The sequence below is a fragment of the Drosophila nasuta genome, chromosome 3 (assembly GCF_023558535.2).
Source record: "Drosophila nasuta strain 15112-1781.00 chromosome 3, ASM2355853v1, whole genome shotgun sequence".
Classification (NCBI taxonomy): domain Eukaryota; kingdom Metazoa; phylum Arthropoda; class Insecta; order Diptera; family Drosophilidae; genus Drosophila; species Drosophila nasuta.
This window is the reverse complement of record NC_083457.1, coordinates 46,092,628-46,117,854: the sequence shown is the minus strand read 5'-3', so window position 1 is coordinate 46,117,854 and position 25,227 is coordinate 46,092,628. Positions and strand designations below refer to the sequence as shown.

Sequence of the window (25,227 nt, the reverse complement as noted above, 5' to 3'; positions counted from 1 at the left end):
TATAAGTATTTCAAACTCACTCAGGCTCGATAACTTTCGTTGGTCTTGGGAGATTAAGACGCCTTTGTTCTTGACTTGGTTGCTCTCTGGGAACTTCGACATAGAGTCTTGCCCGGTTCGCCGTCGAACCGGCAATATTTTGTGCTGTACACTGATACCAGCCAGCATCGGTAGCGCGAACGTGGGGTATTTCGAGGCAGGTGGCGCCGCCATCGATGCCCACAAAGCGTTCAGCAGTTGATGAGATTTGGACGCCATCCTTTTGCCAGGTGACGCGTGGCACGGGCGTGCCGATGGCATTAGCACTCATGCTGATGGGTTCGCCTTCGCGGACAGTCATCGTGCTGAAGCGTTGCACAAATTGTGGTGCGACAACTTGTTCCTTCTCCAGCACATTCAACTGCGCCTCGATGGCAACCTCACCGGCCTTATTACGTGCCAAACACTGCACAGCGCCGGCATCCAAACGGGTCACATTGGTGATCATCAGCGAGTGGCTGCCGGATTCGTTAACCAGAATCTTGTGCGAAGCATCGTCGCGCACTTGGCGGCCATTGATGAACCAAAAGACCTCCGGATAGGGATTGCCAGTGACACGGCAATCGAAACGCGAAATGCGACCCTCGGTCACTTCGCGATCACCGAACGCCTTAACGAAGGTGGGTGGCAATGCCTTGCCAGCCTCCAGCTGCTCAGCCATCGTATCGATAGGCTTAGGCTCGTAGGCGGTCTCAGTGGCGGGCTCCACAGCCAACACGGCCGAGGAGACAACGCAGCCCTGAAGATTCTCGGCGAGCAGAGTGTAATGGCCGCCATCCTTGATGTTAGCGTTCTTCACACGCAAAGTGGCAACGCCACTCGAATAGGAGATCTCATACTTTTGCGAGGCCACCAGACGTTGTCCGTTGTGGAACCAGGTGAGGCGTGGCTTTGGATTGGAGCCAACGCGTGCTGTGAACACAGCATCGGAGCCCTCGATGAGCTTGGAGCTTCTCGGCTTCTGCGATATTTGTGGTGCATGCGCAGGACCCAGAGAGCGATCCAGCTCATGGGAGAGCTGAGTGTCTTGCTCGTAGCCAGAGCGACGCGTGATTGCCTCACGGAAGGAGACCTCACGCAACAGTCTATACTCAAAGGTATCCACACGGAACTCCTCCTCAATGGACGTATACGAGTAGCCATTGGAGTAGATGTTCTTCTCCAGATTCTGGATGGGCTGCAGCGTGGGCATTGGTGCGCCCTCCGGTTGGATGTAGACGCTGCAGATCGCCTCGCCGTATTGATTGCGAGCGGTGCACGTGTATTCGCCTTCGTCGCCGGGGCCAATCTGATTGATCAGCAGTGATACATCACCGGTGGCCTCGTTATAGCTCATTCGGAACTTTTGCGACTCAAGAAGTGGTGCGCCTTTTCGGGTCCATGTCACGAATGGCTTTGGGTTGCCACGCAGGCGACCCTCGAACAGAGCGTTGCCGCCCTGCGCGAAACGTGCGTTCTTAAAGATTTGCTCGAACACTGGCGGTGAGATATCGCCCTGGGCGTAGACGTGTGTCAACGACGGCGGTACATAGGTGCCTCCAATACCGCCTTGATGTTGCACTGTAAAGGTGAATTAAAATAGAACTCAATAAGTATATCCTGGAGGATTTAGCTTCAGCTAGAAATGATGCAATTATTTCGATTTACGAACTTTGTTAAAATTAATGACCTTTTATGCTATTAATATGTGTTGCCAATTGTCAAAACTAAGTTTTAATTAGTGGGTAAAATGATTTAGTTTTTTATTATATCAAACAAAATATTTCAATCAACATTGAACTCTAAAAAAAGTATCCTCTTCTTCCATAAAAATAGCATTGTAAACAAGAACTTGAGCACTGTCAGTTTGAATTACTTATATTTAGAAGTTGGCACACGCACCTTGCATCTAAATTTAAATATATTTGTGTATATATATTTTATATATTTAGTTATAATTGCACATATATGCACTATATATAGAGAGATTACAAAGTGTGTTTTTATTTTCGAATTTGTTTTGATTATTCCAAACTCGAACAGGTTAATGTAAACAAACAACAAAATCAGCTGTTTGCAATCAATGCTCTCTTTCGAACTAAATTTTTCTCTGCTCTCTTTTTGTGTCGTGCGCAGAATCGAAGACTTCGGCAAATGATCTTCGGGTATTTGTATAAGAGTGATGATCGTATTCGCTCATTCTCTCACATCCTCAGAATGTAAACAAAGTGTGTGCAGTATAAGAGCTCTTATACACACACACACAAGTATTTATGGCTTTCTATGTCAGTGCAGCGTATGCTATGATATTTTGGCAGTTGAATGGATGGTTTTATAAATAGATCGACAATTCTTGGCTGTGATTATCAATTAAGATTTAAGTGGTGAAACATAAGATGAGATATGGAAAATAAGCAATGTGTATGTACATATACACGTACTTATTTGATGAATCAGACGGTTTTGCTTGTTTGAAATCATTTCTGAATATACATATTGTGGGATTACATTCTTAAGTAATTTGTTGGTCGATTTTTTAGCTAATTTATATAATTTGAATGATCAGCTGTTGCCAAAATTTATAGATATTTATGACTCATAAAAATGTACCATTTAAATATATTTATGATTTATTAAATATATACATTTTTATGAATCACGCAGAATTTCATAATATTTTTTATTTATTTTTCAGAGTATAGATATTTTCAAGGAGGCATTTTCTGCATGCAAGGACTACTTATGACATGGTATGTCAATTTTTCTTGTACAAACTTTTGTTAACATGTTTGTAAGCTAAATTTTAATATACAAAATCGAAGACCAATGGAAAGTGAAATATGAGAACTTATCTACTGGGATAAATTCTAACATACACATTTATCTGAACAAAATAAAAGTAAGCAATCCCAGACAAGGTTGCTTAAATTGTTTATTTTAATGTGCTCTACACGAAAGATAAATAAACAATTGCAGGGGAATGTCACTAAAAACAACTGTTTACACTTCAATAAACAAATAAACCTAAGAAGCTTAAGATTATAGTTGTGCTAGACGATAAGTTTAGTTTCGATGTATACTTTATATGTAGTGATATTGTATTCTTTTTGAACATTTAACTTTTGGGTATTATAAGATCTTTTGGGATAGGTTATAAGGTTTAACTTTAACGCAAATTTTAAGCGTTTTAAATTTAGATAATATTCGATCTTCTCGAAAATTATCATCTTTATCATTAAAATTGTAGCGAATATTCGATCTTCTAAAAAATATATAAATAAATTAATTTTCGATGTACAATTTTCTGATTAGAACCCTTTGAGAACTCAGAGTAATATTTCTTAACTCTTCTGTATTTGTTATTACATGATTTATGATTTGACATGCAAGGATTTAAAATAAGAATGAATTTCGTTTAAAAAGAAAATCATGAGAAAGCGTTGGCTTTAAACTAGCGAATTGGCATGCAAAATTGGAAATTCATTGGCAAGTGCTTGGAAACAGTGGAGATTCTAAATCCACGGTGTGAATTCCACTGTCCATCGCAACCCGCTGAATTCCAAGGCCACAGGACTGGAGGACTGACCTCGTTGTTGAGTGGTGATTTGACTCCGTTGAACATGTTGTTCAGTGCGGCTAATCCTTTGCTGCTGATGCTGCTCTTGGCTAGAATGCGAATACTCCTGGGTGGAGTATTGCTGCACCTGCTGTTGCTGATGCTGCTGCTCCTGCTGCTGGTACGGGTTCGGATTTTGTCGTTGCATTTTAAAATTCGTTATATATCACTATATATCATTGGAAAATGACAACCAAATCGAATGCAGTTGGAAACTGCACTTAAATGAAAAAAACACCTCTCGATCACTTTTTCTCTTTGATTTGCTTCTTCACTTTTTCTACTTTATTTAAATATATTTCGCTTCTTTATTTGCTGAAATTGAATACAAGATAAGAAAATAGCCCATTAAATTTAATGCATTTTCACATTAACATTGTATCACTCGCAAACTAGCCAATTGGCAACCGTTGAGGTTTTTCCTCTCTTTATTTTTATTGGTTTTTGCGTATCTTTCGTGTTTCTTTTTTTTTATTTCTAGCACACACTTGAACTATCCGATTTGCTTGTTTCTTTATTTTCATCTCGATATATATATCAGCGAAAAAAAAAAACGAAGAAAGATCTCTTCATCTATCTTCACTATCACCGTCCGTCCATCCTTCTTCTTCATATTCATATTCTTCGCCTGTGAGGCATTTTCGAGCTATTTTTAGCCGAATTCGAATACTCGAAATTTCACTATACGACACACAAACACACATACAGCGATTACGGATACGGAGGCGAAGAAAACGTCGACGACGAAGACGAAGACGCAACACAAACGCGAAACGAAACGGAGAGATGGATAGCTGGGTGGTATCTTCTTATTTTTCACGGGGCTATTTATAAAATTATATTTTATCTGGTATTTCCAATGGGAAAAATAATCGACTGCAATTTATATGCAGTTTATATTTTTCACAATTCTGTACATTATCGCAGCTACTCCTGCCTGTAATCCTTGGTGGAATTAGCCAGGATAATACACAGAATACACATCTGCCAGCGGAATTGAGATATATGTGTATATTTAGATGTATCTATAAGATATACGTGGACGTATATGATACATCTTTTTCTTGTCGTTTTTTTTTCTTTTGCTGTTGAACAGATCGCATATTCATATCTATCTATATGCACATCTCACACGAATTCACAGTCCATTCGTTGAATTGGGTGCGGACCCCACGATCTGCCCTGCGTCTTCCACCCCCTCATCGATGAGGCGAGGGCGAGGGGGCATATGCCGAACCACCCGTCGATTCACGACACGAAGCGACGGCGAACGGCAGCGGTCGTGTATCGTTATTTTTAGATATTTAGCGCACTGAAAAATTCTTTCGGAATTTTCAAAGTGGTTACGAAACCAAAACCGAAAAATTTTCATCAACTATTTTTCAAGATTTTCACTGGGTTTTTTTTTTGATCATACACACTTAAATAACTGGGAGTAAACGCGTTGATCCTTACTTTATTGCGTTATCCTTGCGACGTTCTATATGTATGCTGCGACGTTATTCGTAAAAAAACTCTATGCGAACTATATGGCGATATATATATATAGACGATCGAATATATATATGTACCGAGATTCTATATGTACTTCTTTTAAAATAGATCTATTTTCAAACTGTTTCAAGTCATAATCCCCGAGACTGAAACCAAGACGTCGATCGTTTGTGAGGTGCGAGCGAAGAATGACAAAATATTTTTGAGAATGCGATCAAATAGCTGCTGCTGCAGCCGCAAGGCACACGAAGGCGATGACGACGATGCCGAGAGATGTTGCTTCGGGTGCTTCGCTCGCTCCACATGAGATATTTTTGCACTTTCCACACGCAGTTTGTTGTTGGTCGGAAAACTCTTGAGAGAGCATCGCTGCCGATGCGCTACACTCGCCATGGGGGGCATATGCGTCGATCGTAGTAGTTTTAATCTCTGAAACTGGCTCCACTGGTTGCAAGTTTTAATAGCTCTATGCGAGTTTTAAGCAGCTTAAGAATTAATATTGAGCATGTATGGAGATAGATTGTCGATTTTATCTTCAAACAACCAATAACTGCTTTTCACTCGTCAGTTTAGTTCTTGCAGTTTTGCTGCTTTTGCTGTAGCTGCCAATGAATGCGACTTCAACTCAATTCTCAATTCATTTCGCCTGCTTGCTCATTGCCCAGTTTGTAAAAGCCAAATTGCTGTGCCTCTTCACTGATGTTATATCTTATCTTATGCTCTATAATTATGTAGTTTGCCCAGCAATTTGACTTAGGGGAAAATTTCTCTCTCGCTGCTCTTTGTGAGTTCGGCAAGTGTTCGGGTTTTGAGTAAGTTGGCTAAAAATATATTACGATTTATTTTTGACACGTATTTTTCAACATTTTTTCAATGCAGAAGAAAATGAAAAAGAAAAACGTCTATCGGAAATTCTAGATACTGTCGAAAGTGGGCAGTGAAAAGTGCAGTCTCGATAGATAATCGACGCCCACTGGAGTACTAACCGAATAACTGAAGCATAACTTAGTTACTGCATATATGTGAAATCTATTTTGTACTAAATAGTGCGCATAATGAAAAAATTTTGCACAGTTTTCAGAGTGTTTTTCTTTTGCACATCTTTTCAAATTTTCCACACAATTTATTTGATTTGTCTAAAATTAAAACCACATACATGAAATGTTGGCTCGTTGACCAATTTCGAATAGATATAAACTGATTATTCATTTCGTGTCTTAATCATCCACCCCACATAAGAGGCAAACAACAACATCAAGATGTCGCCAGCGGGTGACGCCTTTGGCAATAAACTTTCTATTTCTTTTGACGCTCAAACGTTCAGTTTTGCAGTCTGTTGCAAAATGCAATTGACTTGAGTTGCGTTTTGGTTTTTTGCCTTAAAAGGCATCTCAGTGACTACGACTGCTTCTGAGACTGGCCTTTGGGTGGCTCTATAAGGCCTTAACCAAACTGACCCGGTTGGCAATGGATGTTATTTTTTGTTTTATTGTAATTGCAAGCAGCTTGATTTATACTGCACAAATTAATTGTTCACATTTCGCGATACAGTTATGAAATCACCAAATTACACCACGATAATTCCGCGCACAAAAGAACAGTTTTGCTGCTGTCAGTTTCACGACTGTCGCTAACACTCTGCAGATACAAATGTCATAAAGAAAAAGCAAAAAAAAGCTAACTAACGGCTGGAGATAAGCTGAGCACGCAGCATAGCCAATCTTCTAAGCAGGCTAAAAACAGTTAGCCGGTTCTGCAAGACAGCAGCAGGCAAGATTGCAGCGATGCGCTACAAAATGTATCTTGTAGTTTGCCGCCGTTGCTGCTGTCAGCTGTGTGTGTGAGATTAGGCACGTATCTTATCTTTACTCGAGTGTCGCTTAGATTGAGATTTGCAAAAAATGTTCGCCCAATTATGTCATTGGTTTGGCATGCTGCTGCCCAAACAGAGCGGCAGAATTTGCAGATTAAACAGATAATTGTTGTAGTTTTAATTAGTATTATTAATTCGTTTCATTTTTCCATTTTTAAGTGCATTAATTGGTAATAAGTAATATATGTAATAATAGCAAGAAAAGTATCTTAGATTTAGTTGTAATTATTGTGTTTTTCTTGTTTTTAGTTGCTCGTTAGTTTAATTGCATATTTGTGGGCTCGCCCAGCTCATTTGGAGGTGGAGGCAAGTCTTTATTTGGAGTGGGTGGGGGCACACTTGGCATTCAATTTACTGCAAACAAGAAGAAGAATAGTTGTTGCATATCAATTAAAGGAACATCATGAGTTTCACACACTGTCGAGTCTCGCGAGTACACACACATGTTGAATGATGAGGAATGATGCAGTCGAAAAAAAGAGTCGTATGAGAATGAGAATGCCTCTTGAGCGACCCCAAGCAAAGTCCCCCAGAGCCCCAGATACATTTATATCTTTTTTTTTCTTCATATTATTGCCACACACACACACAGATGTGTGTGAGATTGTGGCACAGAGAGTTGTGTGTTTTAATTCGGTTGATGCCGCTTGGCATCAAATTTCGCGACCGCTGCAACTGCAACCATTCAGCAAACCCAGAAAACCGAAACGAAACGCAGCGAATTGTTGATGTTGCTTGCTTCGAGCTGAGCTGCGCCTCAAGCTGCATGCCAAGCGGCAATTTAAGTATAAAATGTCCAAATGTGGTCGTTTTTCATATCAATTGTTTATGCGAGTACAAAAAAAAAGCGCAACCAACTGACAGCTGTCGAAGTTTTAAATGCCCTTTAATTAAGAGCAGCATTTAGATACGTTGTGGAAGTGATTATGAAGACGTCAGATTGTTAGATAAAGCTGTAACTAATTGTGTGGCAAATAGTATTTAATTAGATAGAATGTATTTTAAAAACATTCAGAAATGAAAATACTTTTCTTAAATTAACAGACGGACCCTTGGTTCCTTCTTCTGCTTTAATATTTTTGGGGCTTCCTTTAATAAGTAACAAATTTCGTCATGAATTTATAATGCCTGATGCTAGGGTATAACAATTAGACACAAGACTTGACGGAGCTGGCAAAAGCTGGGAGTATTTTGGTCCGCTTCCCTCACTCTTTCTCTATCTGTCTCTTTCCCTATCGTTTACTGTCTCCCTCTAAGGCTGTTGTCGCTCTCCCTCTTCCTCTCTTTGGCTGTAAATGAAAGTTGCAGTGTGCTGCGATGCGGTGCGTGTGGTTGTAATCTATATTTAGTGATTTTACATGCGGTGCCTCAAAAGATATTCGAAATATGCTCGACACACTCAAACACACACATTCACAGTTTATATGCGTATGTGTGGTATGTGTGCGGTTGGGCACAGCCCATTTTTGTAGCCAGCAATTTTCCAGATCGCTGATGGAAATTGTTTAAATGAAAATGTTTTAGATGCATTAGTTTATGAATTACGACTTAAACATGTTTAGTAGTAGTACGTGCTCCGCCTTTGTTTAGTAAACAAAAAACTACAAAACAAAATAACAACAACAAAACGCACAAAAGCCAAAACAAGAAGCAAGTAATCAAACAACCAAAAGCCATTAAAACTAGTACAGAGATTTACATTTTCGTTTACCTGCTTGTGGCGTCTGCTGTTGACCATTCTGCAGCTGTGGCTCCTTGCCAAAATCCGAAATGGAAACGGTCTTGGTGCTCACATAGCTAATGGACTCGACTGTCGTCTCCCACTTCTGGAATGTGTTAATCGTATCGCTGCGCAACGCTCGACCAGCTGGTGAAGTTATGTTGCTCTTCTGTGGCGTCGTCGAGCGCAATGACATCGTCGATGTGGCCGATCCCAAAGAAGAACTTCCCGGTGATTGGGAGGCTGTTGTAGAGGAACTAAAGGATGCCGATTTGCGTAGCGGCGTCTTGTTGTTGTCCTCTTCGTTTGCCTGTGGCTGCTGCTTGCCGTCATTCTCCTCGGTGATGAGCAGACTCTCTGTTTGAGTGCCCTGATCTGTAATGAGGAAGAAATGCACATAATAATAAATGTGGGAAAGCAATTTTAATTGAGTATCATTAGCTCCGAACTCTTCAAAACTTTTTTTTAAAGATCTAACACTTTTTAAGAATATACATTCATATGAAGTTTTTCACCAATTGCATCATATTTCACCCTTGAAATGTCAAAAACAAGAAAACAAATTGAATTTAACTAACGAGTAGGAAAGCAACAGTCGAGTGTGCGCGACTGTGAGATACCCCGTTACCCATTCAACAAAAGCAACACAGTGCGGTCTTACTTAAAATATATACCGAATTAAAATACCGCTAAATACTAAAATATAGCGAAGCGTATTTTTGACATATCGATTCATTCCACAAAATAGTACATTTTATCATTTAAGCATATCAAAATAATATACCGAAAAATACTAGATTATACAGAATACTATATTTGGTATATCGGTATACTATTACGTTCAAAATATAAGAAACCTAAGACCCGATATTTCTTTAAATTAAATTTTCTTAAAAACTAATGTTCTACACATAATTAAATCTACTTAGAAATACTAATCTTAAAAAGTATTTACAGCCCGAATACAATCCCTATAGTGTAACGTAGGTTTGCCTAAAAAAAACACATAGCGGGATCTCAGTTCAATTTCCCAACATAAACTCTTTGGGCAAATGTTGTTATTGTTGCTATTCTTAATGTTATTGTCAATCTTGTTGTTATTGTTGCTGAGGCTGCCTGCTGCTGTTGATGATGTTGTTTCAAGTGTGTGGCTGCGATTCGAATTCGAATTTTGGCAATTAGTTGCTTATTTACGAGCGCAGCGCACTGTTCGCACTTGAATGTTTGAAATGCGTGCGCGAATTTCGTTAATTTTCGTAGATGCTTTTTTGTTGCTGAAAACTTGGCCCAATTTTTAGTTGAAATTGAAATAAAATGCTCAACTGCTGTGGCCGTTGGCCATTGGCCGCTTTAGCATTTTCTCAATTTCGCATTTTCACAGGCTGTCATTCTGACAGTTTTTATTTTTCGCAGTTTTCCCTTGTGTCAGTCAGTGCATTTTCGGCATTGCTCGTTGCGATGTTTTTGCTAATTTACAGCGTGCGTATAAATAAATGTGTTGCCAAGATTTTGGCACTCGCTTTTTTCTGTTTTTTTCTCTATTTTATTTGCTAAGCTCTGGCAGGGTCAACGCGTGCCAGCTATACGAGAGTTTAACATCGAGTATATAGTTTATATAGTTCTATATGTTAGTTGTTGTGTGTGCTCACATATCTATCTATCTATTTGTATAAAAGACAAGTCTGTCATCGAGGATTATGTAATTGAAATTTTGTGGTGCGCCTGGGATTTAATTTTGACTTTGATTTAATTTGATATCTTGTGTGTTATTGTGGCGTCTCTGTTTCTCGTTTCGGCTAATTAAAATATATACGAAGACATTAAAATTTTTGCTGTGCTGCTTTAGTGAAATTGAAGTGCTAAAAGTTTTCTCTCACATTCCGATGCGATTTGCGTAGTTTTTCGCGATTAACTCGTCGATTTTCCGGCCGTTTTGTTGGCTTCTGTTTTATTACAATAAACGTGGGTGGGAAATGTGAGGAAAAACAATTTAACGATGCGCCCAACTGCTTTCGGGGCGTATACTTAATATCAAATATGCTTTACTATATATTCAAGTATATAAATATATGCAGAGTATGTATATATTGGGGCTTAAGCCTAATATTCATTAACCCAAAATATATACTCGTAATTATTTATGTATTTTTTTGCTGGCAACGTTGACACACACTCTTGCGGAAATATCGTATTATTTATATGGGACAAGTGCCATTCGCTGTTGCCTCTTTGTGGTCAGTCTGTTGGCCAAATATTCTAATAATTCACATTAAAGTACCCCACTAGCCAGACTACAAATGTCTTTCGCTTCCTCGCTTCCCATCAATGTCGCAGTTGTTGGATTGATCTACAACTCAGGAAACGTCATTGAGAGAGACAAAGTCGCAAAATCTTGCAGAATTATATTTGTTTTGCGTTCATAAAATATTTAATTGTTGTTGTAGAGAGCAGAATATAAACTTGTGTTTATTTTGATTTACAATATTATTACTTTGCTTCGAAAATACAAAAAGTTTCATACAAAAGATTTTGCCTTTAAGATAAGTTTATGAGCAATATTATTCGTTTATCTGAAACATCTTTAATAGTTTTTTGTGGGATTACAAGTTCTGGGCGATTGAAGAAAATGGGTCAAAAAAATGTTAAGTAGTCAAAGAACATTTGGGTGACTCGCGTTGAGTTCATTGGCGTATTTATAGAAATTGCCTAATTAATTTAGGAAAAACACAGAGAGAGCAAGATACAGAAGGAGAAAAACATCATCAAACGAATGTTTGTATAACTGTGGCGCATATTCATCACACAAAAATTCTATTCGTTTTTTCTTCAAATGCTCTCCTAAGAGCTCTGAGAGATTGTCAGATTGTCCGACAAGAATCTTTAGTGGACATTTTCTTCACAAAAAAAAAAGCGTGGCAATAAAATTGTGAGGCAACATTTTCAATTCTGCAGAGCGTAAATCATTTTCCATTTCGTTCGTGTGCGCAAATTCATGTTGGTCAAAACTGTTTGGGGCTTAGAAAGAGTTTGGATAGCAAAAACATTTGCCACATTTCGCCTGGGCAAAACAACATTATTGAAACAGTGTGTGATGTTTATACAAATTTGGCGAATGTGCCAAAAAAATGTTGCACAAGGCCAAAGTAACAACAAAAATAAAGAAAAGTTAAAACAAAGTTGTGAGATTCTTTCTGCCTTTTTTATAAAGTTGATAATTTATGCAATCATTATATGTATCGAATATGTTGTCAGCTCGTTGTGCAGGAAATGGGCGTTTTAATGAATCATTTAAGAAGAAAATCTTGCCATCTGTTTGCAGCAGGCCAAAGCGGAATCGAAAGACGATTTATTTCGCGTGTATTCACATGAAATTATCGCGCAATTATAAGCACTTACGACTTACGACTAAGTAATAGACACAATAGCACAAATGATTCAGAGTTTTTCTTGACTCGCATCCAAATTTCAAATTGTCTCAGTTGTTGCTACTCAGGTGGCCTAATGACTCGAACAATTTTGCGCCAAGAGCGAGTACGAGATTGTCATTTAGATTGGCAGGCACTTTGGGCCCACGCCTTGTCTACAATAACAACAGCAAAAAAGAAAAGTGTGTCATCCTCCCCCAAAATGTTTATTCAAATCAGCAGACTATAAATAAGCCCCTTGGCAAATCAGGTATGCTCTTCGGTTTTTTTTGGTCAGTGTCAAGGACATGGGCTAACATTTTGGACTAGTTTCGCTCTCTGCTCTGGTGAATGTGGCACCTAGCCGAAAAAATCAATTCGAGACGATTCACAACCGTGTCCGAAGTGTTGTGTTTATGTCTGGCCCGGTCCGGCCCCGTCTTGATTGCTATGAATTGTTCGCATATTGCGCGTTTTGTTTCTTCTCATCATTTCGTATCTTATTCTTGGCAAGCGTTCACATTGCACGCCCGACAGCCAAAACTTTGAAAATTTGTAGAAAAATAGATAAATAAACATTGCTGAAATTCAAATAAATCATTTATGACTAGCACACCACCAAAAACAACACTCATACTAAGATCTCCTCCTCAACGCACACACCTTCTGTTGTGTCCACGTCCCAAGAGTCGGTCAGTCAAACAACACCCACACACATGGCCCCATCCTCAAACATTTGTTTTAGATTTTGAATTAAATGTTTTTTTTTTTTCTTTTTTTCTGCATGAATATTTTCGCTGCTTTATTTCATGACAAGATGTTGTTTTAAAAAACACTTGAATGTTCTCAAGCAACCATCTGGTCTCTGCTAATTGGCTGACCCTATTTGAAGGTTTACTCATTGCTAGTTGACCTCAAAAAAACAGGATATACTATTTATCTATCAGTACCCGACAATTTATCATAAGTACCGCAAGACATACTTTGCAAATCTTTGCTAAGAGAACCTTGAAGTCTATTGCGATTATAAACAAAATCATGAAAAATGATTTTCCATTTCCTCAATTGTTTGCATTATATACACATTAATGCAATTAATCTTGTGAACTAGTTGCCTCTAGTATCTTGAGTATTATGATTTATCTGATTCCTGAAGAACAGCAATTAATAATCGTCGATCAGTTAGCACTATCTTTACTTATATTTATTAATAATGATCCCATACTGATCAAGTACATTTTTTTGCATTATAAATTTTAATTGCTAAAATGATGTCGTTTTTATATTTGAATTCCAAAAACAAATTGTTTTAACTCAAATAATTCTGCACGATCAACGATCGTCTGGCGCCATCTAACGCCAATAGCAAGTTAGAAAGCTTTCGAACAGGAATGAGAAAGCTTTTTCGAACTCGCTGCGTACATTTTCCCATAGAGAGCGCCAGAAAATTGACCGAGAAAAGCTTTCAAAAAATGAAAATGGTGAAAATATAAACATTATAAATGAAAATTAGAAACATTGTAGATCAAATTTCCACTTACAATTTTCGATATGGTTACAATGAAACAACTTTGCATTCGTTTTCAAATTGATTTATTATGATTTTTCGACAAAAACAAAAGTAATACTATAATCTCTCGGTATGAACGTGACCGTAGGTTGCGGCTAGTTAAATGATCCTTTGCGATCGGAGGATCAGAGGATGCGCAACACGTTGAGAGAAATCCAAACGAACTGCATTTTTTTTTTTTTTTTTTGGTTTTTGGTATAACTTGAATTAGAGACACGCACACACAGAGATAAAAGATTTTTTAAAAACTTTGGCATGAACAAATCATAAAATAAATAAATAAATATCGTACGATTAATATGTATGTATACAAATAAGTATGTAGTATTCGCTTAGTATCTAAATCCGCGATTTGTGCTCGAAACGTTCAAATTTCCGGTTGTGCTGGCGGCGCCCAACGGATTAACGGCTGTGCAAACGTAGCTGCCATTGTCGTCTGTGAAATGAATCAAAAAGAAGGAGATGAGATTAATGAGCACGAACTGTGCAGAAGAGCACTCGAATGGCTGGCAAAACTTACCCGGATAAGCCTGGGGCAATGTGAGGCGGCACACACCGTTCCGGTACTCAATGATATGCCCGGCCGGGCTGCCCTGCTCCAAATGGCCGCCATTGTGGATCCAGTTGACCTGCGGCTGCGGATGCGCCTGCACAATGCACTCGAATCTCGCCGTGCCGCCCACGCCCACCGCAATATCTTTCAGGGGCTGCCATAGCATACAAAAATATTACACGTTACAAAATATGAGGTGGGAGGGCTCAGGTGGGTCAGGTTAATGACTCCGTTCACTTACCGTTATGAATAATGGTGGCCTTTGTGCCTGCTCATCGCGATTCAAATGGGCATTGACGGGCTCCGTATTGGGCAATTCCGGCACTAATAATGGTCGAGGAGAACCATTAGAAACTGCAGCTTAGCTCGGACAGCGTCCATTAGTAGGATTAACACACAAAAAAAACAACACAGACACGTACAAACACGGTAACACAACGATTACAGAGCGTAATAAACATTCCAGCAAGCTTTCAAACGCATTCGCAAATATTTTCACTTTAAACTTTAAGAGCACAAGATAGCACAAAAATGTGGCATGCAACACAACGAGCACAACAACGATTAAAACGAACAAAACTTTTGGGTTAACAGACATGCAGTTTGTTTGTTTGAATGGGGGGTTAGCTTAAGAGGCACTTGTGTATCTAACATCAAGTATACGCAGCGTATACGCAATCGACTAGTGTCAGCGACAGCAACAGCAAGTGAGTGAGAGAGTTGGTGACGACAACATAACACAGTCAACGTGTCCTAGACTAAAATGTGACAACATCAAGTAGCCGGCTCATCAGTTCAATACCTGTGCGCACCATCTGCTCGGGCGGCAGACGCGGCGCCTGCGCGTGCAACCGATCGAGATGGATGTCGAGGCTGTGATTGCTCGGTAGACTGTAGCGTTTGTGGGCGAATCGCGGTGCCGCCGCTCTCAAACGTGGCGAAAACGCTGTGCGACGTTGAGCCTCGCTATCGGAGCTGTAGCCGGTGTTCAGGTTGTTTTTATTGTTGGTGCGTTCATGTTGCACGGGTATCACAAGCTCATTGCCAGCGGCAAGTTTCAAGGGATACGACGCGTGTGGGGTGCCATTGCTTTGTTGGGCACTCGAACCGATGCCATTGGTGTTGCTGCTGCCTTTGCTGTTCCACTGGCTGCTCACAAACTTGTGACCCTCGCCGGGAAACAGTATCCCGAACTCGTAGCCAAAGTCATATTTGAAATAGATTAAACCGGTATTGGGATCGACGCATTTGGTGCCTGGATTACGTTTATGGGGGAATTTTTGGTTTCGTACAAAGAAAGAACTTATCGATAACATAAACAAAATACCAAAATAAACAATATCGTGTTAACTTGGGATCGCTTTTGGGCGAGGGCAGGAAGTTTTTGGGGTTAGTTAGTTCTGATGCACTCAACGAAATTTTTCAAATGTCAACTTTCAATACCAATTCAATAAAAATGGAATTCAAATCTGTTTTCTGGGTTCTACGTTCAGAGTTAAGCAAGGAGGATTTGTCTTTCAAGCATTTGCACTTACCGTATTGGGAGACGCGCGATTCATCCCTGTAAGCCTGGGGTTGATTGCTGCCCTCGCTGGGAGCACGTCTGAATCCGGGACGCAATCCCGTCGAACTCTGCATATCCCTGCTGACATCCTCGACAAACTGATGTGACTTCTGCAGGAACGTCGAGCCCATGCGTTTGCCCTGACCCTCTGCCTGCTGTTGCAACGTGTTGTAGCCATAACGCGGCAAGGTGCCGCCACGCTGTTGTTGTTGCTGAAGCTGCTGTTGATTGTCTGTCTGATCCAGTCCGTACTGCTGCTGCCTCAAGGTGCTGTTGCGATTGAGGGACTGTGTGCGATGCTGTGTGGTTACTGTGCTGCCGCCGCGTTGCTCCTTGCGTAGCGTATTTACATCCACATGGATCTTGCTGGGCATCTCGGGACCGCGATCAAACTCCATGGGTGACAACACACGCTCGTAGGTGCGCGGCAGACTGCAGGAGCGGCCGCCCTGCGGAGGCGCCACACGACGATAGCCCTTGGTCAGGCCATCGCCATATGGAGACCAAAGCGGTTGAATGCGTGCTCCCTCCACCTCGCTCTCGTAGTCGCTCTCCCGGAACTCGCCGGGTATGAATTTGGTCGGTGTGGCCGGCGGTGGCAAGTGTGATTGCCGCGATGGAGTGCGACTACCCGCCGGACTGTAGGGGAAAGGCTCCAGAGGTTGCATGTATTGCTGCTGTTGCTGTTGCTGCTGTTGGTTGTCAAAGTGAATCACTCGCTTGGTCTGCTGCATGTTGACAATGCGCTGGGAACTCTCTGTCGATTCATGCATCTGCATCACGTTCTTTGTCTCGTGGGCCACCTTGGCAGTGTGCATGGGAGCGCCAGCAACTGCATTGTAGTACATGGTTGGCCTCGAGCTGGGCAGTGGTTGCTGCTGTTGTTGCTGCTGTGTGGCAGCTATAAATTTGGCTGCCACAGGCTTTGGCTTGAAGACATGTTGCGGCTGCTGTTGATTTGACTTGAAGCTCGACTGTTTGGAGCTGGACTCTGTGCGAATTTCGTGGCGTATTTCCTTGCCAATCGGTTCGAATTTGGGACGCGAGTAGCTGCCCACTTCAGGTGGTGTGGGTTCAAACTCCATGGGCGATGGCGTCACCACAACCACAGGCGACTTGTGACCATTGGCAATGTTGGTGCGAGGAGTTGGTGTCGGTGGGAACACAACGCGATACCCTTTAATGTCTGTGTCCGACTCGTTGGCCCGCGACACTGAACGGAAGCGTTCATCCACTTCGCTGCTGTAGTCGCTGAACTCTGCAGCTGGCGTCTTGCGCTGTGCTGGTACTGGACTTGGTGTGATCAACGGCATCGTGTTCGAAGTGTACTTGGTCTCGTGGTGAGTTGAACTGCTGCTTTGCTGCATACTCGACGAAGAGCTGTACTTGTAGTTCTGCGAAAGAATTGCGGTTTTATATTATTTTCGGATGATCGCATTCAATAGGGAAACATTCCAATGAACAAGGAACAACAACGGATATTAAAAAAACAGACAGATGCATGAAACAGATTAAATACTTGAGCGAGGAATGGATTACAATACAATGTATAACAATGCAAAACACTTAGAAGAAAGAATTAAATATATTACAGAGTGAACTCACTTTATAATACAACAAAATAAAGCAATAATTATTTTTTCATGCAAAGCAAATGAAAGTATAATCTATCCATTTTAATAAACATTAGAAGTTCTAAAGATTTGCTGATATCTATTCCAAAAAAATGTGCCTGCTTCAATCAATTGTGTTTAATTGATTTTGCTTATTTTATAAAAATTCTGAGCTCACAACTTAAACTAAGATTTGAGTAGTTTTTGCAAATATATTAGACACAAACGGAATTTATCATTATTATTAATTTAAACTTATATTACGACTAAATATACTATTCAGCTTGCTATTTTAATTAAATTGCAAAATTATCTTTTCTGCTGTCATTTGAAGAGGTTTTTGATTGTAACTTAGAATTTCTAAGGAATATACATATGTTCCTCTTCATATAATTTCGGAGATTCTAACTGTGTAAATAGATAACTCTATCTTAAGTCTTCAAACAAATTACCATAATTTTATTTCCTACTCATATTGTTGCATTTAGTTTTCAATAACTTATTTATAAGCATAAGCATAACATATGAAAGCACAAACAAATCGCTTTACTATAATGGCATACGATGAACTTGATGATTTGTAGATCTTTGGCGGAATGAGAGAGTAAGAGTAAGAGCAATATAGGGTTAGGGGCAAGCGAGCTTATGAACAGGGTTAGACAAGGAGAGGACAACACTCAGATAAAGGAGACGAGAGCACAACAATACAGAGGCTGTTTGCAGAGAGGATAGGAAAATGGCTTTGCCAGTTTCCAAGTGCTACACATAACAACGACAACGACAAGGACAACAACAGATAGTTAAGTTTGATTGATCTCAGATCGATCTATGCGAACCTTCGCCTCCTGGCTGTAACTCGACGATTGTTGATTCTGATGCTGTGGCTGAGGCTGAGACTGAGCCTGAGGCGTAAAGTAGATCTGAGCTGGTGGCTCAGGTTGCAACTTGGGTGGTGCCGTTGTTGTCGAGGACGAAGATTTGGTCTCGTAGAAGCTGGTCTCCGACTTGCGATAGCTCGAGTGTTCCTCGGTGTCGGCAGCATAGCCGCTGGACTTGAACGATGTCTCCATGGTAGCCTGTTGCTGGCGAGCACGTGGCTCATCCGATTCGCTGCCACTGTACTTGTAGCGATCGCTCTCATAGTCACTCTCATAGCTGGGTCCCAGACGATTGGGCATTACTGGTGGCGGTGGCCGATAGATGGAGCCATTGGGCTTGAGTGGTGCCGCAGCGGGCGTTAAAGTGGGCACCGAATGGGGCAACACTTTGCTGGGTCCCTGCACGAGATTTTGTTCTAGTTTCTGTTCCATCGAATCGACTAGCGAATGACGTCGCACCTCCTCCGCTTGCGGCTTAGGTGCAAAGCAGATCTCTGGTGGGGTGCCTGGCTCCAGCTCGATGTTGACCAGACGAGTGACTGGCGTTGGTGCTGGAGTTGGAGGTGTCGCTGGCGTTATGGTCTTGGCCACCTGCTGCACCAGGAATGGAGCATTCAGCTCCTTGGTGGGCGTGGGAGTTGCCAGCTTGGTGATAATGGTCTGCTTCTCAGACTTTTGTTCCAGATCGCTAGAGTAACCGCTGACACCTGCTGGAGTCCACAGCTTGGACATGGCCACACCTTCAGCTGATGGCTTTGGGGATGGCGAACGTGGGTTTTGCTGTGCGGGCGTCGCAAGCATTGCCGCAGGACGCAGAATTGGCTGCCCGTATTCCACCTTGACCTCCTTGGTCATTGTTGTCTCGTGTTGCACGCTCTGCAGATTCATGGGCAGCGGAAAGACGGGCACACCACCCTGTGGTGGTGTTTCCTTTGGCTGCACCTCCTCGAGTATCTTGATCTTGTCCTGTATGAGCGGCACCCGCGGTGCTTGCACCTCACCCTTGGGTGTGTAACAAAACTCTGGCGGTGCTCCGGGTATCAGATTCATGCTTCGCAATTCCTCGGCCAATGATTGCGCTTGGGGCTTGCGTACCACCGTCTCGATGGGCTTCTGGGCCAATGGCTTGGGTCGTTGTGTAATGGTTTCCTCATCCATTTTCTTGAAATACTCAAAGGACGAGGAGGTTTTGTGTTCGCTGGTGCTGCTCTCGTATCGGGTATTGATTTGGGTCTGCATCTGCGGCGGTTGCTCCGACTGGCCAAAGGAGGTGGCCACAACAGGCGCACAGGGCTTGGGTGGCACAGGCGGTGGGACTTGTTGTGGTGGTTGTTGTTGTTGTTGTGGTGGTTGTTGTTGTTTTTGTGGTGGTTGTTGTTGTTGTTGTGGTGGTGTGATGCCAGTCTGGAAGCTGGTCGTTTGTGTGCTATCGGTGTGATCCATGCTGGCAGTGTTACTGTTGTTGTTGGTGGGTGTCTTGGGACGCGCTGTCAGCTCGGGCAGGTCGAGATAGTTCGATTTGTGCTCTAGACGCATCGTTGCCTCGGTGGTGCAACGATGCTCAGTGATCACTTTCGATTCGGAGAGACCATGCAGATCATTGGCAGTGGTTGAATCGCTCTGATTTGTCTGATATGACTGTGGCTCTTTATTGAACTGGTTCTGATATGCAAATGTGTGTATTTTTTTTTTGATAACCCAAATGGAGAGATGTATTTGGTGTGGTTGTGGTGTATGGTTGTCATGAGCAAAGCGAAACGAACAACGTCGAAATCATGAGAGAAGAGAATTCACAATATTTGTTTATTATAAATATAGTATGTATATATCATGTCAAATATAAACGTAACAAATCGAAGAGAAATATGCATAAATATAGAATAAATAGATTTGACAGTTCAGATAGAAAGTTATTTAGCATATGTAGGTGGGGGATCGATAGATAGATAGATAAGATTTCGAGTTGCAGTCATGTAGAGATAGTAGAGTTTAGATATTGAGCACATGCAGACTTACTTCAGTTTTGAATTCACTTGTCGCCGGTGTTGTCTCGTAAACAATCGTCTTGACCACCTCCTGCATACGCTCCGGCGATGGCTCGAGTATGGCGCAGTCAGCGATGCTCTTGGCCTCGCCGCCAGCATTTGTCGCCTTCACCATATACTTGCCCGAGTCGGAGGTTTGAGCTAGAGAAGGGTATTCAAATATAAAGTAAGAGAATATAAGTTCGGGGCTGCAACTCACCTCTCTCGATGATCAGCTTGTATGAGTTGCCTTGGGCAAGCAGACGATGCTCGGACAGTCCAGCCTCCTTAATGGGCTTGTCATCCTTTAGCCACGTTACCGTTGGCTCTGGCAATCCTGTCACCTCCACTTCCATGATCAATTTCTCGCCCTTTTTGCTAACCTGCGCCTGCAAACGACGACCGAAGACTGGCGGAAAGATGGTCTCTGCAAGGGAGAGCAAAAGGCGTCATTACTATTATGTAGTTCAAGAATTGTGGATCGTGTGCTCAGCACACACAAACATATGTTATGTGGTCGTCTGTCATTGCAATCCACTTTCAATAGAAAGCCACAACAGACAAACCGAAAATGAAAATAAATATTCTGCTTTTTTGTGTCATTGCAATAGCAGATCTCAAAAGATCGCCAAATAATTTACTTGTTGTACACACGTCCAAGAGCACAACGATCAGCCATAATGAGTAATTTGTGTAGACAGCCAGCAGTAAAAATATATATGTATAATTTTAAACAGATTTCAGCCAGAACTAATACAGAATACTCTCGCCTCATCTCGGCCAGAACGAAAACCACACAAGACGACAAAAATCCGCGAACTCTATGTTCATCTAAAATACAACTTGTGTTCTACGGAATTTACATAATTATTGCCCATTTTTCAAAACACAGTCCCACAGACTGTTCCTTTGACGAGAAAAAATATTTATAAATTGAAAATTCTGTAAGGCACATTTTTTTTCTTATGCCGTCTTCCCCTTTTGGGGGCCATCTTTTCTGAACATAAACAAAAACACAAACATGAAAATGAAAACTGCGAAAAACGCCACCTAAAAACTCATCAATATGGCAAAACTGGCGGCATTGACGTTTAAAGATCTATTGACGCCCCCGACAATGACACTTTAATGCTCCCCAAGCTGATTGATGTGCCCCGCAGATATTGACACACGATATAGGCCATATGTCCGACCCAATTCGAATGATCTACTCGCTCGTTATAATTCTGAGAAATTGCCTAATCAATTATTAAGATCATAACAAAAGAGATTGAGAGACAGAAAGTAAATAAACTGCATTGTCAGACGAGATCTAGTTGGAACGATATTATATGGCATTTTATCTATATTACTTAGAAAGATTCGCTCTAAGAAAAAAAAAACTGTGGGAAAGACAATCGGAGGAGAGCTTATACTCCTTTATATTATTCATTTGTTTCGTTTGTGTATTAATATTTATTCATATTTAAAGAAAAGCTAAAAATGATCTATTTTTAGTATCATAATTTACAATATACATACATAGTAATGTATATGCGAACATATTAAATCTTTGTGCAATACTTTTAATTTCAGAACAAAGGATGCTCTTTTATTTATGTAATCCCCTAAGAAGAATTCCCAAAAATCGCTTGAACAAAAAAGCTGTGGACTAACAGACTATGGAAAACTGTGAAAGGCACTTTAGCCTTTTATTTGATTGATGAGATCTTTAAAATCTCTTGTGCCTTCAATAAATAATATAGTAAACAAAATAAGAACTATGTGTGCGAAATTAATCTACATTATGTTATTTTTTGAGATATGAGAAAAAGGGAATCTCTAGACTTTATATAATAATAATTCGTTCGACCGAAAAGGTGACGACAGACAGACAGAGGAACTAATCCCTTCACTAGATTTATTTGTTTAAGAATTTAATTAAATTTAAATTAAATCTAACGAAGGGAGAACTGCAAGAATCTATTCTATAGTAGTGGTAGTAGTGTAGTGTAGTATAAATACAATGTGACAACCTTCTATATTGTGTTAAAAGATCTTTGTTCAAAAAATTTGATTTCAGAAGAAAAGATACTCTAGAATTTATATAAATCCTAAATGCAAATTCCTAGAATTCATTTAAATGTGCGAAATGAACTTTATAACTTAATTAATACTTTGATATAGATTGCTTTTACTCACTTTTGACAACCAGATCGGCTGTGCTGGTGGATTGACCCACAGTGTTGGAGGCAGTCACCGCATAACGTCCAGCATCGGCCACATTCACTTCCTTCAACTCAATGGTGACGCGATTGAATTTGTTGGAAATCTTAGTATGCTCATTGTCAAACAATTGATCGCCATTCTTCTCGACTTTAATCTCAGGTGATGGAAAACCATCGTAGATAGCTTCCATGCTCACATTGGCGCCCTGATCCACAATTTTACCGGTCAGCGGGGTGGTGAAACGTGGTGCAATCTCCTTGCGGAGACGTGTAGGGGAATCGGGTAAAGCTGGCACACCGTTGGAGGACTGGACTAGTGTAAAGGATTTCTGTTGTACACTGGGACTGCTCATCTCCTTGCTCTTGTGCAGCTCCTGGTAGTGATGACTCTCGACAATCTCGGGTCGCTGTTGTCCCAGCTGCTTGAGCGACTGATCAATGTGCGCCGAGGAGTGATGCACCTCGGTCTGTGGCACATTTCCTTCGTAGGAATTAACCTGCGATGTCGAGGTGGTGGTAAACGTTTGCTTCTTGATGGTCACACGCGACGATTCGGTATTGTGCTCCTGGGTCATTGTCTGCACATCACTGGAAGCGGGCAAACCGCTGCCAATGATGTTGAGGAAGGCCACACAGGTGGCTTTGCCCGCCTCGTTCTCGGCCACACAGCTGATCTTGCCCACAGCATCGTGTGTTAACTGCTGTATGGTGAGAACCTGACGATCACCGCTGGTTGAAACCAAGAAGTTGTGTCCATGCACTGGCTGATCGTTGAAATACCAATGCACCTTGGGCGTCGGTTTGCCCACTACAATGCACTCGAACTTGACCACATCATCGATCTGCGCCTGCTTATCGCTAAACAGCTCCTTGAACTCGGGACACAGATGACGCTCAACGATCTCCACTGATGATTGACTACCGCGACGATTCTCTGGCATGTTGACGGACTTGACAATCAAATGTGAGAAGCACTTGGCATCGCCAGCATTGTTGGACACCTTCACCGTGTAAACGCCCTTGTCATTGGCCTCCACATTGTTCAGTATGAGCTTAAAGATGCCCGCCTCGGGATTCGATTGCGCCGTTACGCGTTCGTTCAGCTGCAGCTCCTTGTTTGTCAAATACCACTGAGCGCGCAGCGGTTGATCGCCACTAGCCTGCACCTCCAGAACCACCTGTTCGCCTTCATCGGCGAGCGCATCTGAAAGCAAACGTTCGAACTTGGGCTGCGCATCCTTGGGCATAGACTGACGTTCAGCTTGTGCCCTAGTGGCTGGCTCAGCGATGTTCAACGGCGTGACCTTCAGCTCGCAACTACTCGACGTTTCACCAGCCGAATTGATGGCCACTACTTTGTAGTTGCCCGCATCCTCCTGATACACCTCCTGTATGAAGAGCGAACAGCGATCGCCCTGGAACAGCAGCTGCACATCGGCAGACTCCTTCACCGGACGTTCGTTGTGATACCAGATGACCTCCGGTTCGGGTTGTCCGACAATCACGCAGTCCAGGCGCACGGGTTTGCCCTCGAACATGGAGACATCCTTGAGGGGCATGTGGACGGCCGGACGAATGGGTTCGATGTCGCTGGCCATCTCGGAATCGGACGTCTCGTTTGGCAGGCGTCCCTTGACAATGATGTTGCAATGGCTGTATGCCTCGCCAGCTAGATTTTTAGCACTCAACACGTAGGATCCGGCGTCGTTTGGATACGCTTGTGGGATTATTAGCGTAACGCGACCGTTTTCGTACTGAAAGTTGAAAAAGTCGAACAAAAATATTGAAATGTTTTGACCACCGACTGACTCGACTGTCTATTCACCATGTGGTGAATATAAAAGATGGCGAGACGAGGCCGTCGTCTGTTGACTTTCGGCTACTAGTATATTCAATTTTCAGCTTATGGCCAGGCTAATGCTTTCAATTTCAATGCTCGGCACTTTATGTGCTCGCACTTGCAATACCCTGTAGCTAAATAGTAAGGGGTATATGCACTAGAGTACGTGTTTAGAATATAGTTTTCTTTACAGCGTATCTATTTTGACTAGTTGATTTTTCCGACCACATTTAATTCACTTGTTGGCCATTCAATTTTCATTTTACACCCATCTCAACTTATTTATGTTGTGGCGCGCGGATGTGCGATCCCCCAAAGCCCCCCTCTCTCTCCCTCTCCCGATCTTTATCCGGTGCGGGAGTCTGCACTACAATGTTGTGTGTCTAGTCTCATATTTGCTGTGCTGACGTGCTGTTTATTTTCCAAAAAAAAAAACAAAAGCGGGAAACTGCCAGCGCCCCGCTTTTGTTGTTGCTCCAAATTGCAGGAAGCTCGAAGAGTGCTGCACAGGTGTTGTTTCGAATCGAAACAATAATATCGATCGTAGCAATAATGGCACAATTACAAATACAATACGTTTAATTGTTTAATTGTAGAGATGTTTCTTAAATCGGACAAAAATGAGATCATTGCGTTTTTGGTTTTCGGTTTTGTCAAAGACGGGCAATTAAAGTGAGGAGCGGGCAATGAAATCATTTTGCGAAGCTGCCAAAAAGCGCTTTTCGCGATGAAAATCAAAATGAAATAATTTTCAGCATTTATAGCATATAGTGAGCAACATATATACATTGTGTATAGTATATAGTATAGATTGTACGGCGCCCACAATAAACAAATTGCCTGACAGCGCCCA

The 25,227-nt window shown here is 41.6% G+C and overlaps 2 protein-coding genes and 1 long non-coding RNA gene across 3 annotated transcripts in view; 1 reads left to right on the top strand and 2 right to left on the bottom strand.

Annotated features, from left to right (window-relative positions):
• Positions 1-5,311, bottom strand: part of LOC132791070 (titin) — a 79,341-nt gene extending 74,030 nt beyond the window's left edge. Inside the window, 3 exon segments of the mRNA XM_060799853.1 lie at positions 21-1,599; positions 3,605-3,949; positions 5,090-5,311. Coding sequence (XP_060655836.1) covers positions 21-1,599; positions 3,605-3,782 — 1,757 coding nt within the window. The 5' untranslated portion in view covers positions 3,783-3,949; positions 5,090-5,311.
• LOC132791072 (uncharacterized) overlaps positions 1-21,949 on the top strand; it is a 51,375-nt gene extending 29,426 nt beyond the window's left edge. The window contains exon 3 of the long non-coding RNA XR_009632861.1: positions 21,903-21,949. This is a non-coding gene — a long non-coding RNA (uncharacterized LOC132791072). The remainder of the gene's footprint in view (positions 1-21,902) is intronic.
• LOC132791071 (titin) overlaps positions 13,688-25,227 on the bottom strand; it is a 34,280-nt gene continuing 22,740 nt past the window's right edge. The window contains 11 exon segments of the mRNA XM_060799854.1: positions 13,688-14,131; positions 14,216-14,402; positions 14,490-14,572; positions 15,051-15,503; positions 15,784-17,206; positions 18,262-19,626; positions 19,628-19,707; positions 19,761-19,965; positions 20,320-20,489; positions 20,548-20,754; positions 22,509-24,288. Of these exon segments, the coding sequence (XP_060655837.1) occupies positions 14,028-14,131; positions 14,216-14,402; positions 14,490-14,572; positions 15,051-15,503; positions 15,784-17,206; positions 18,262-19,626; positions 19,628-19,707; positions 19,761-19,965; positions 20,320-20,489; positions 20,548-20,754; positions 22,509-24,288 (6,057 nt within the window). The 3' untranslated portion in view covers positions 13,688-14,027.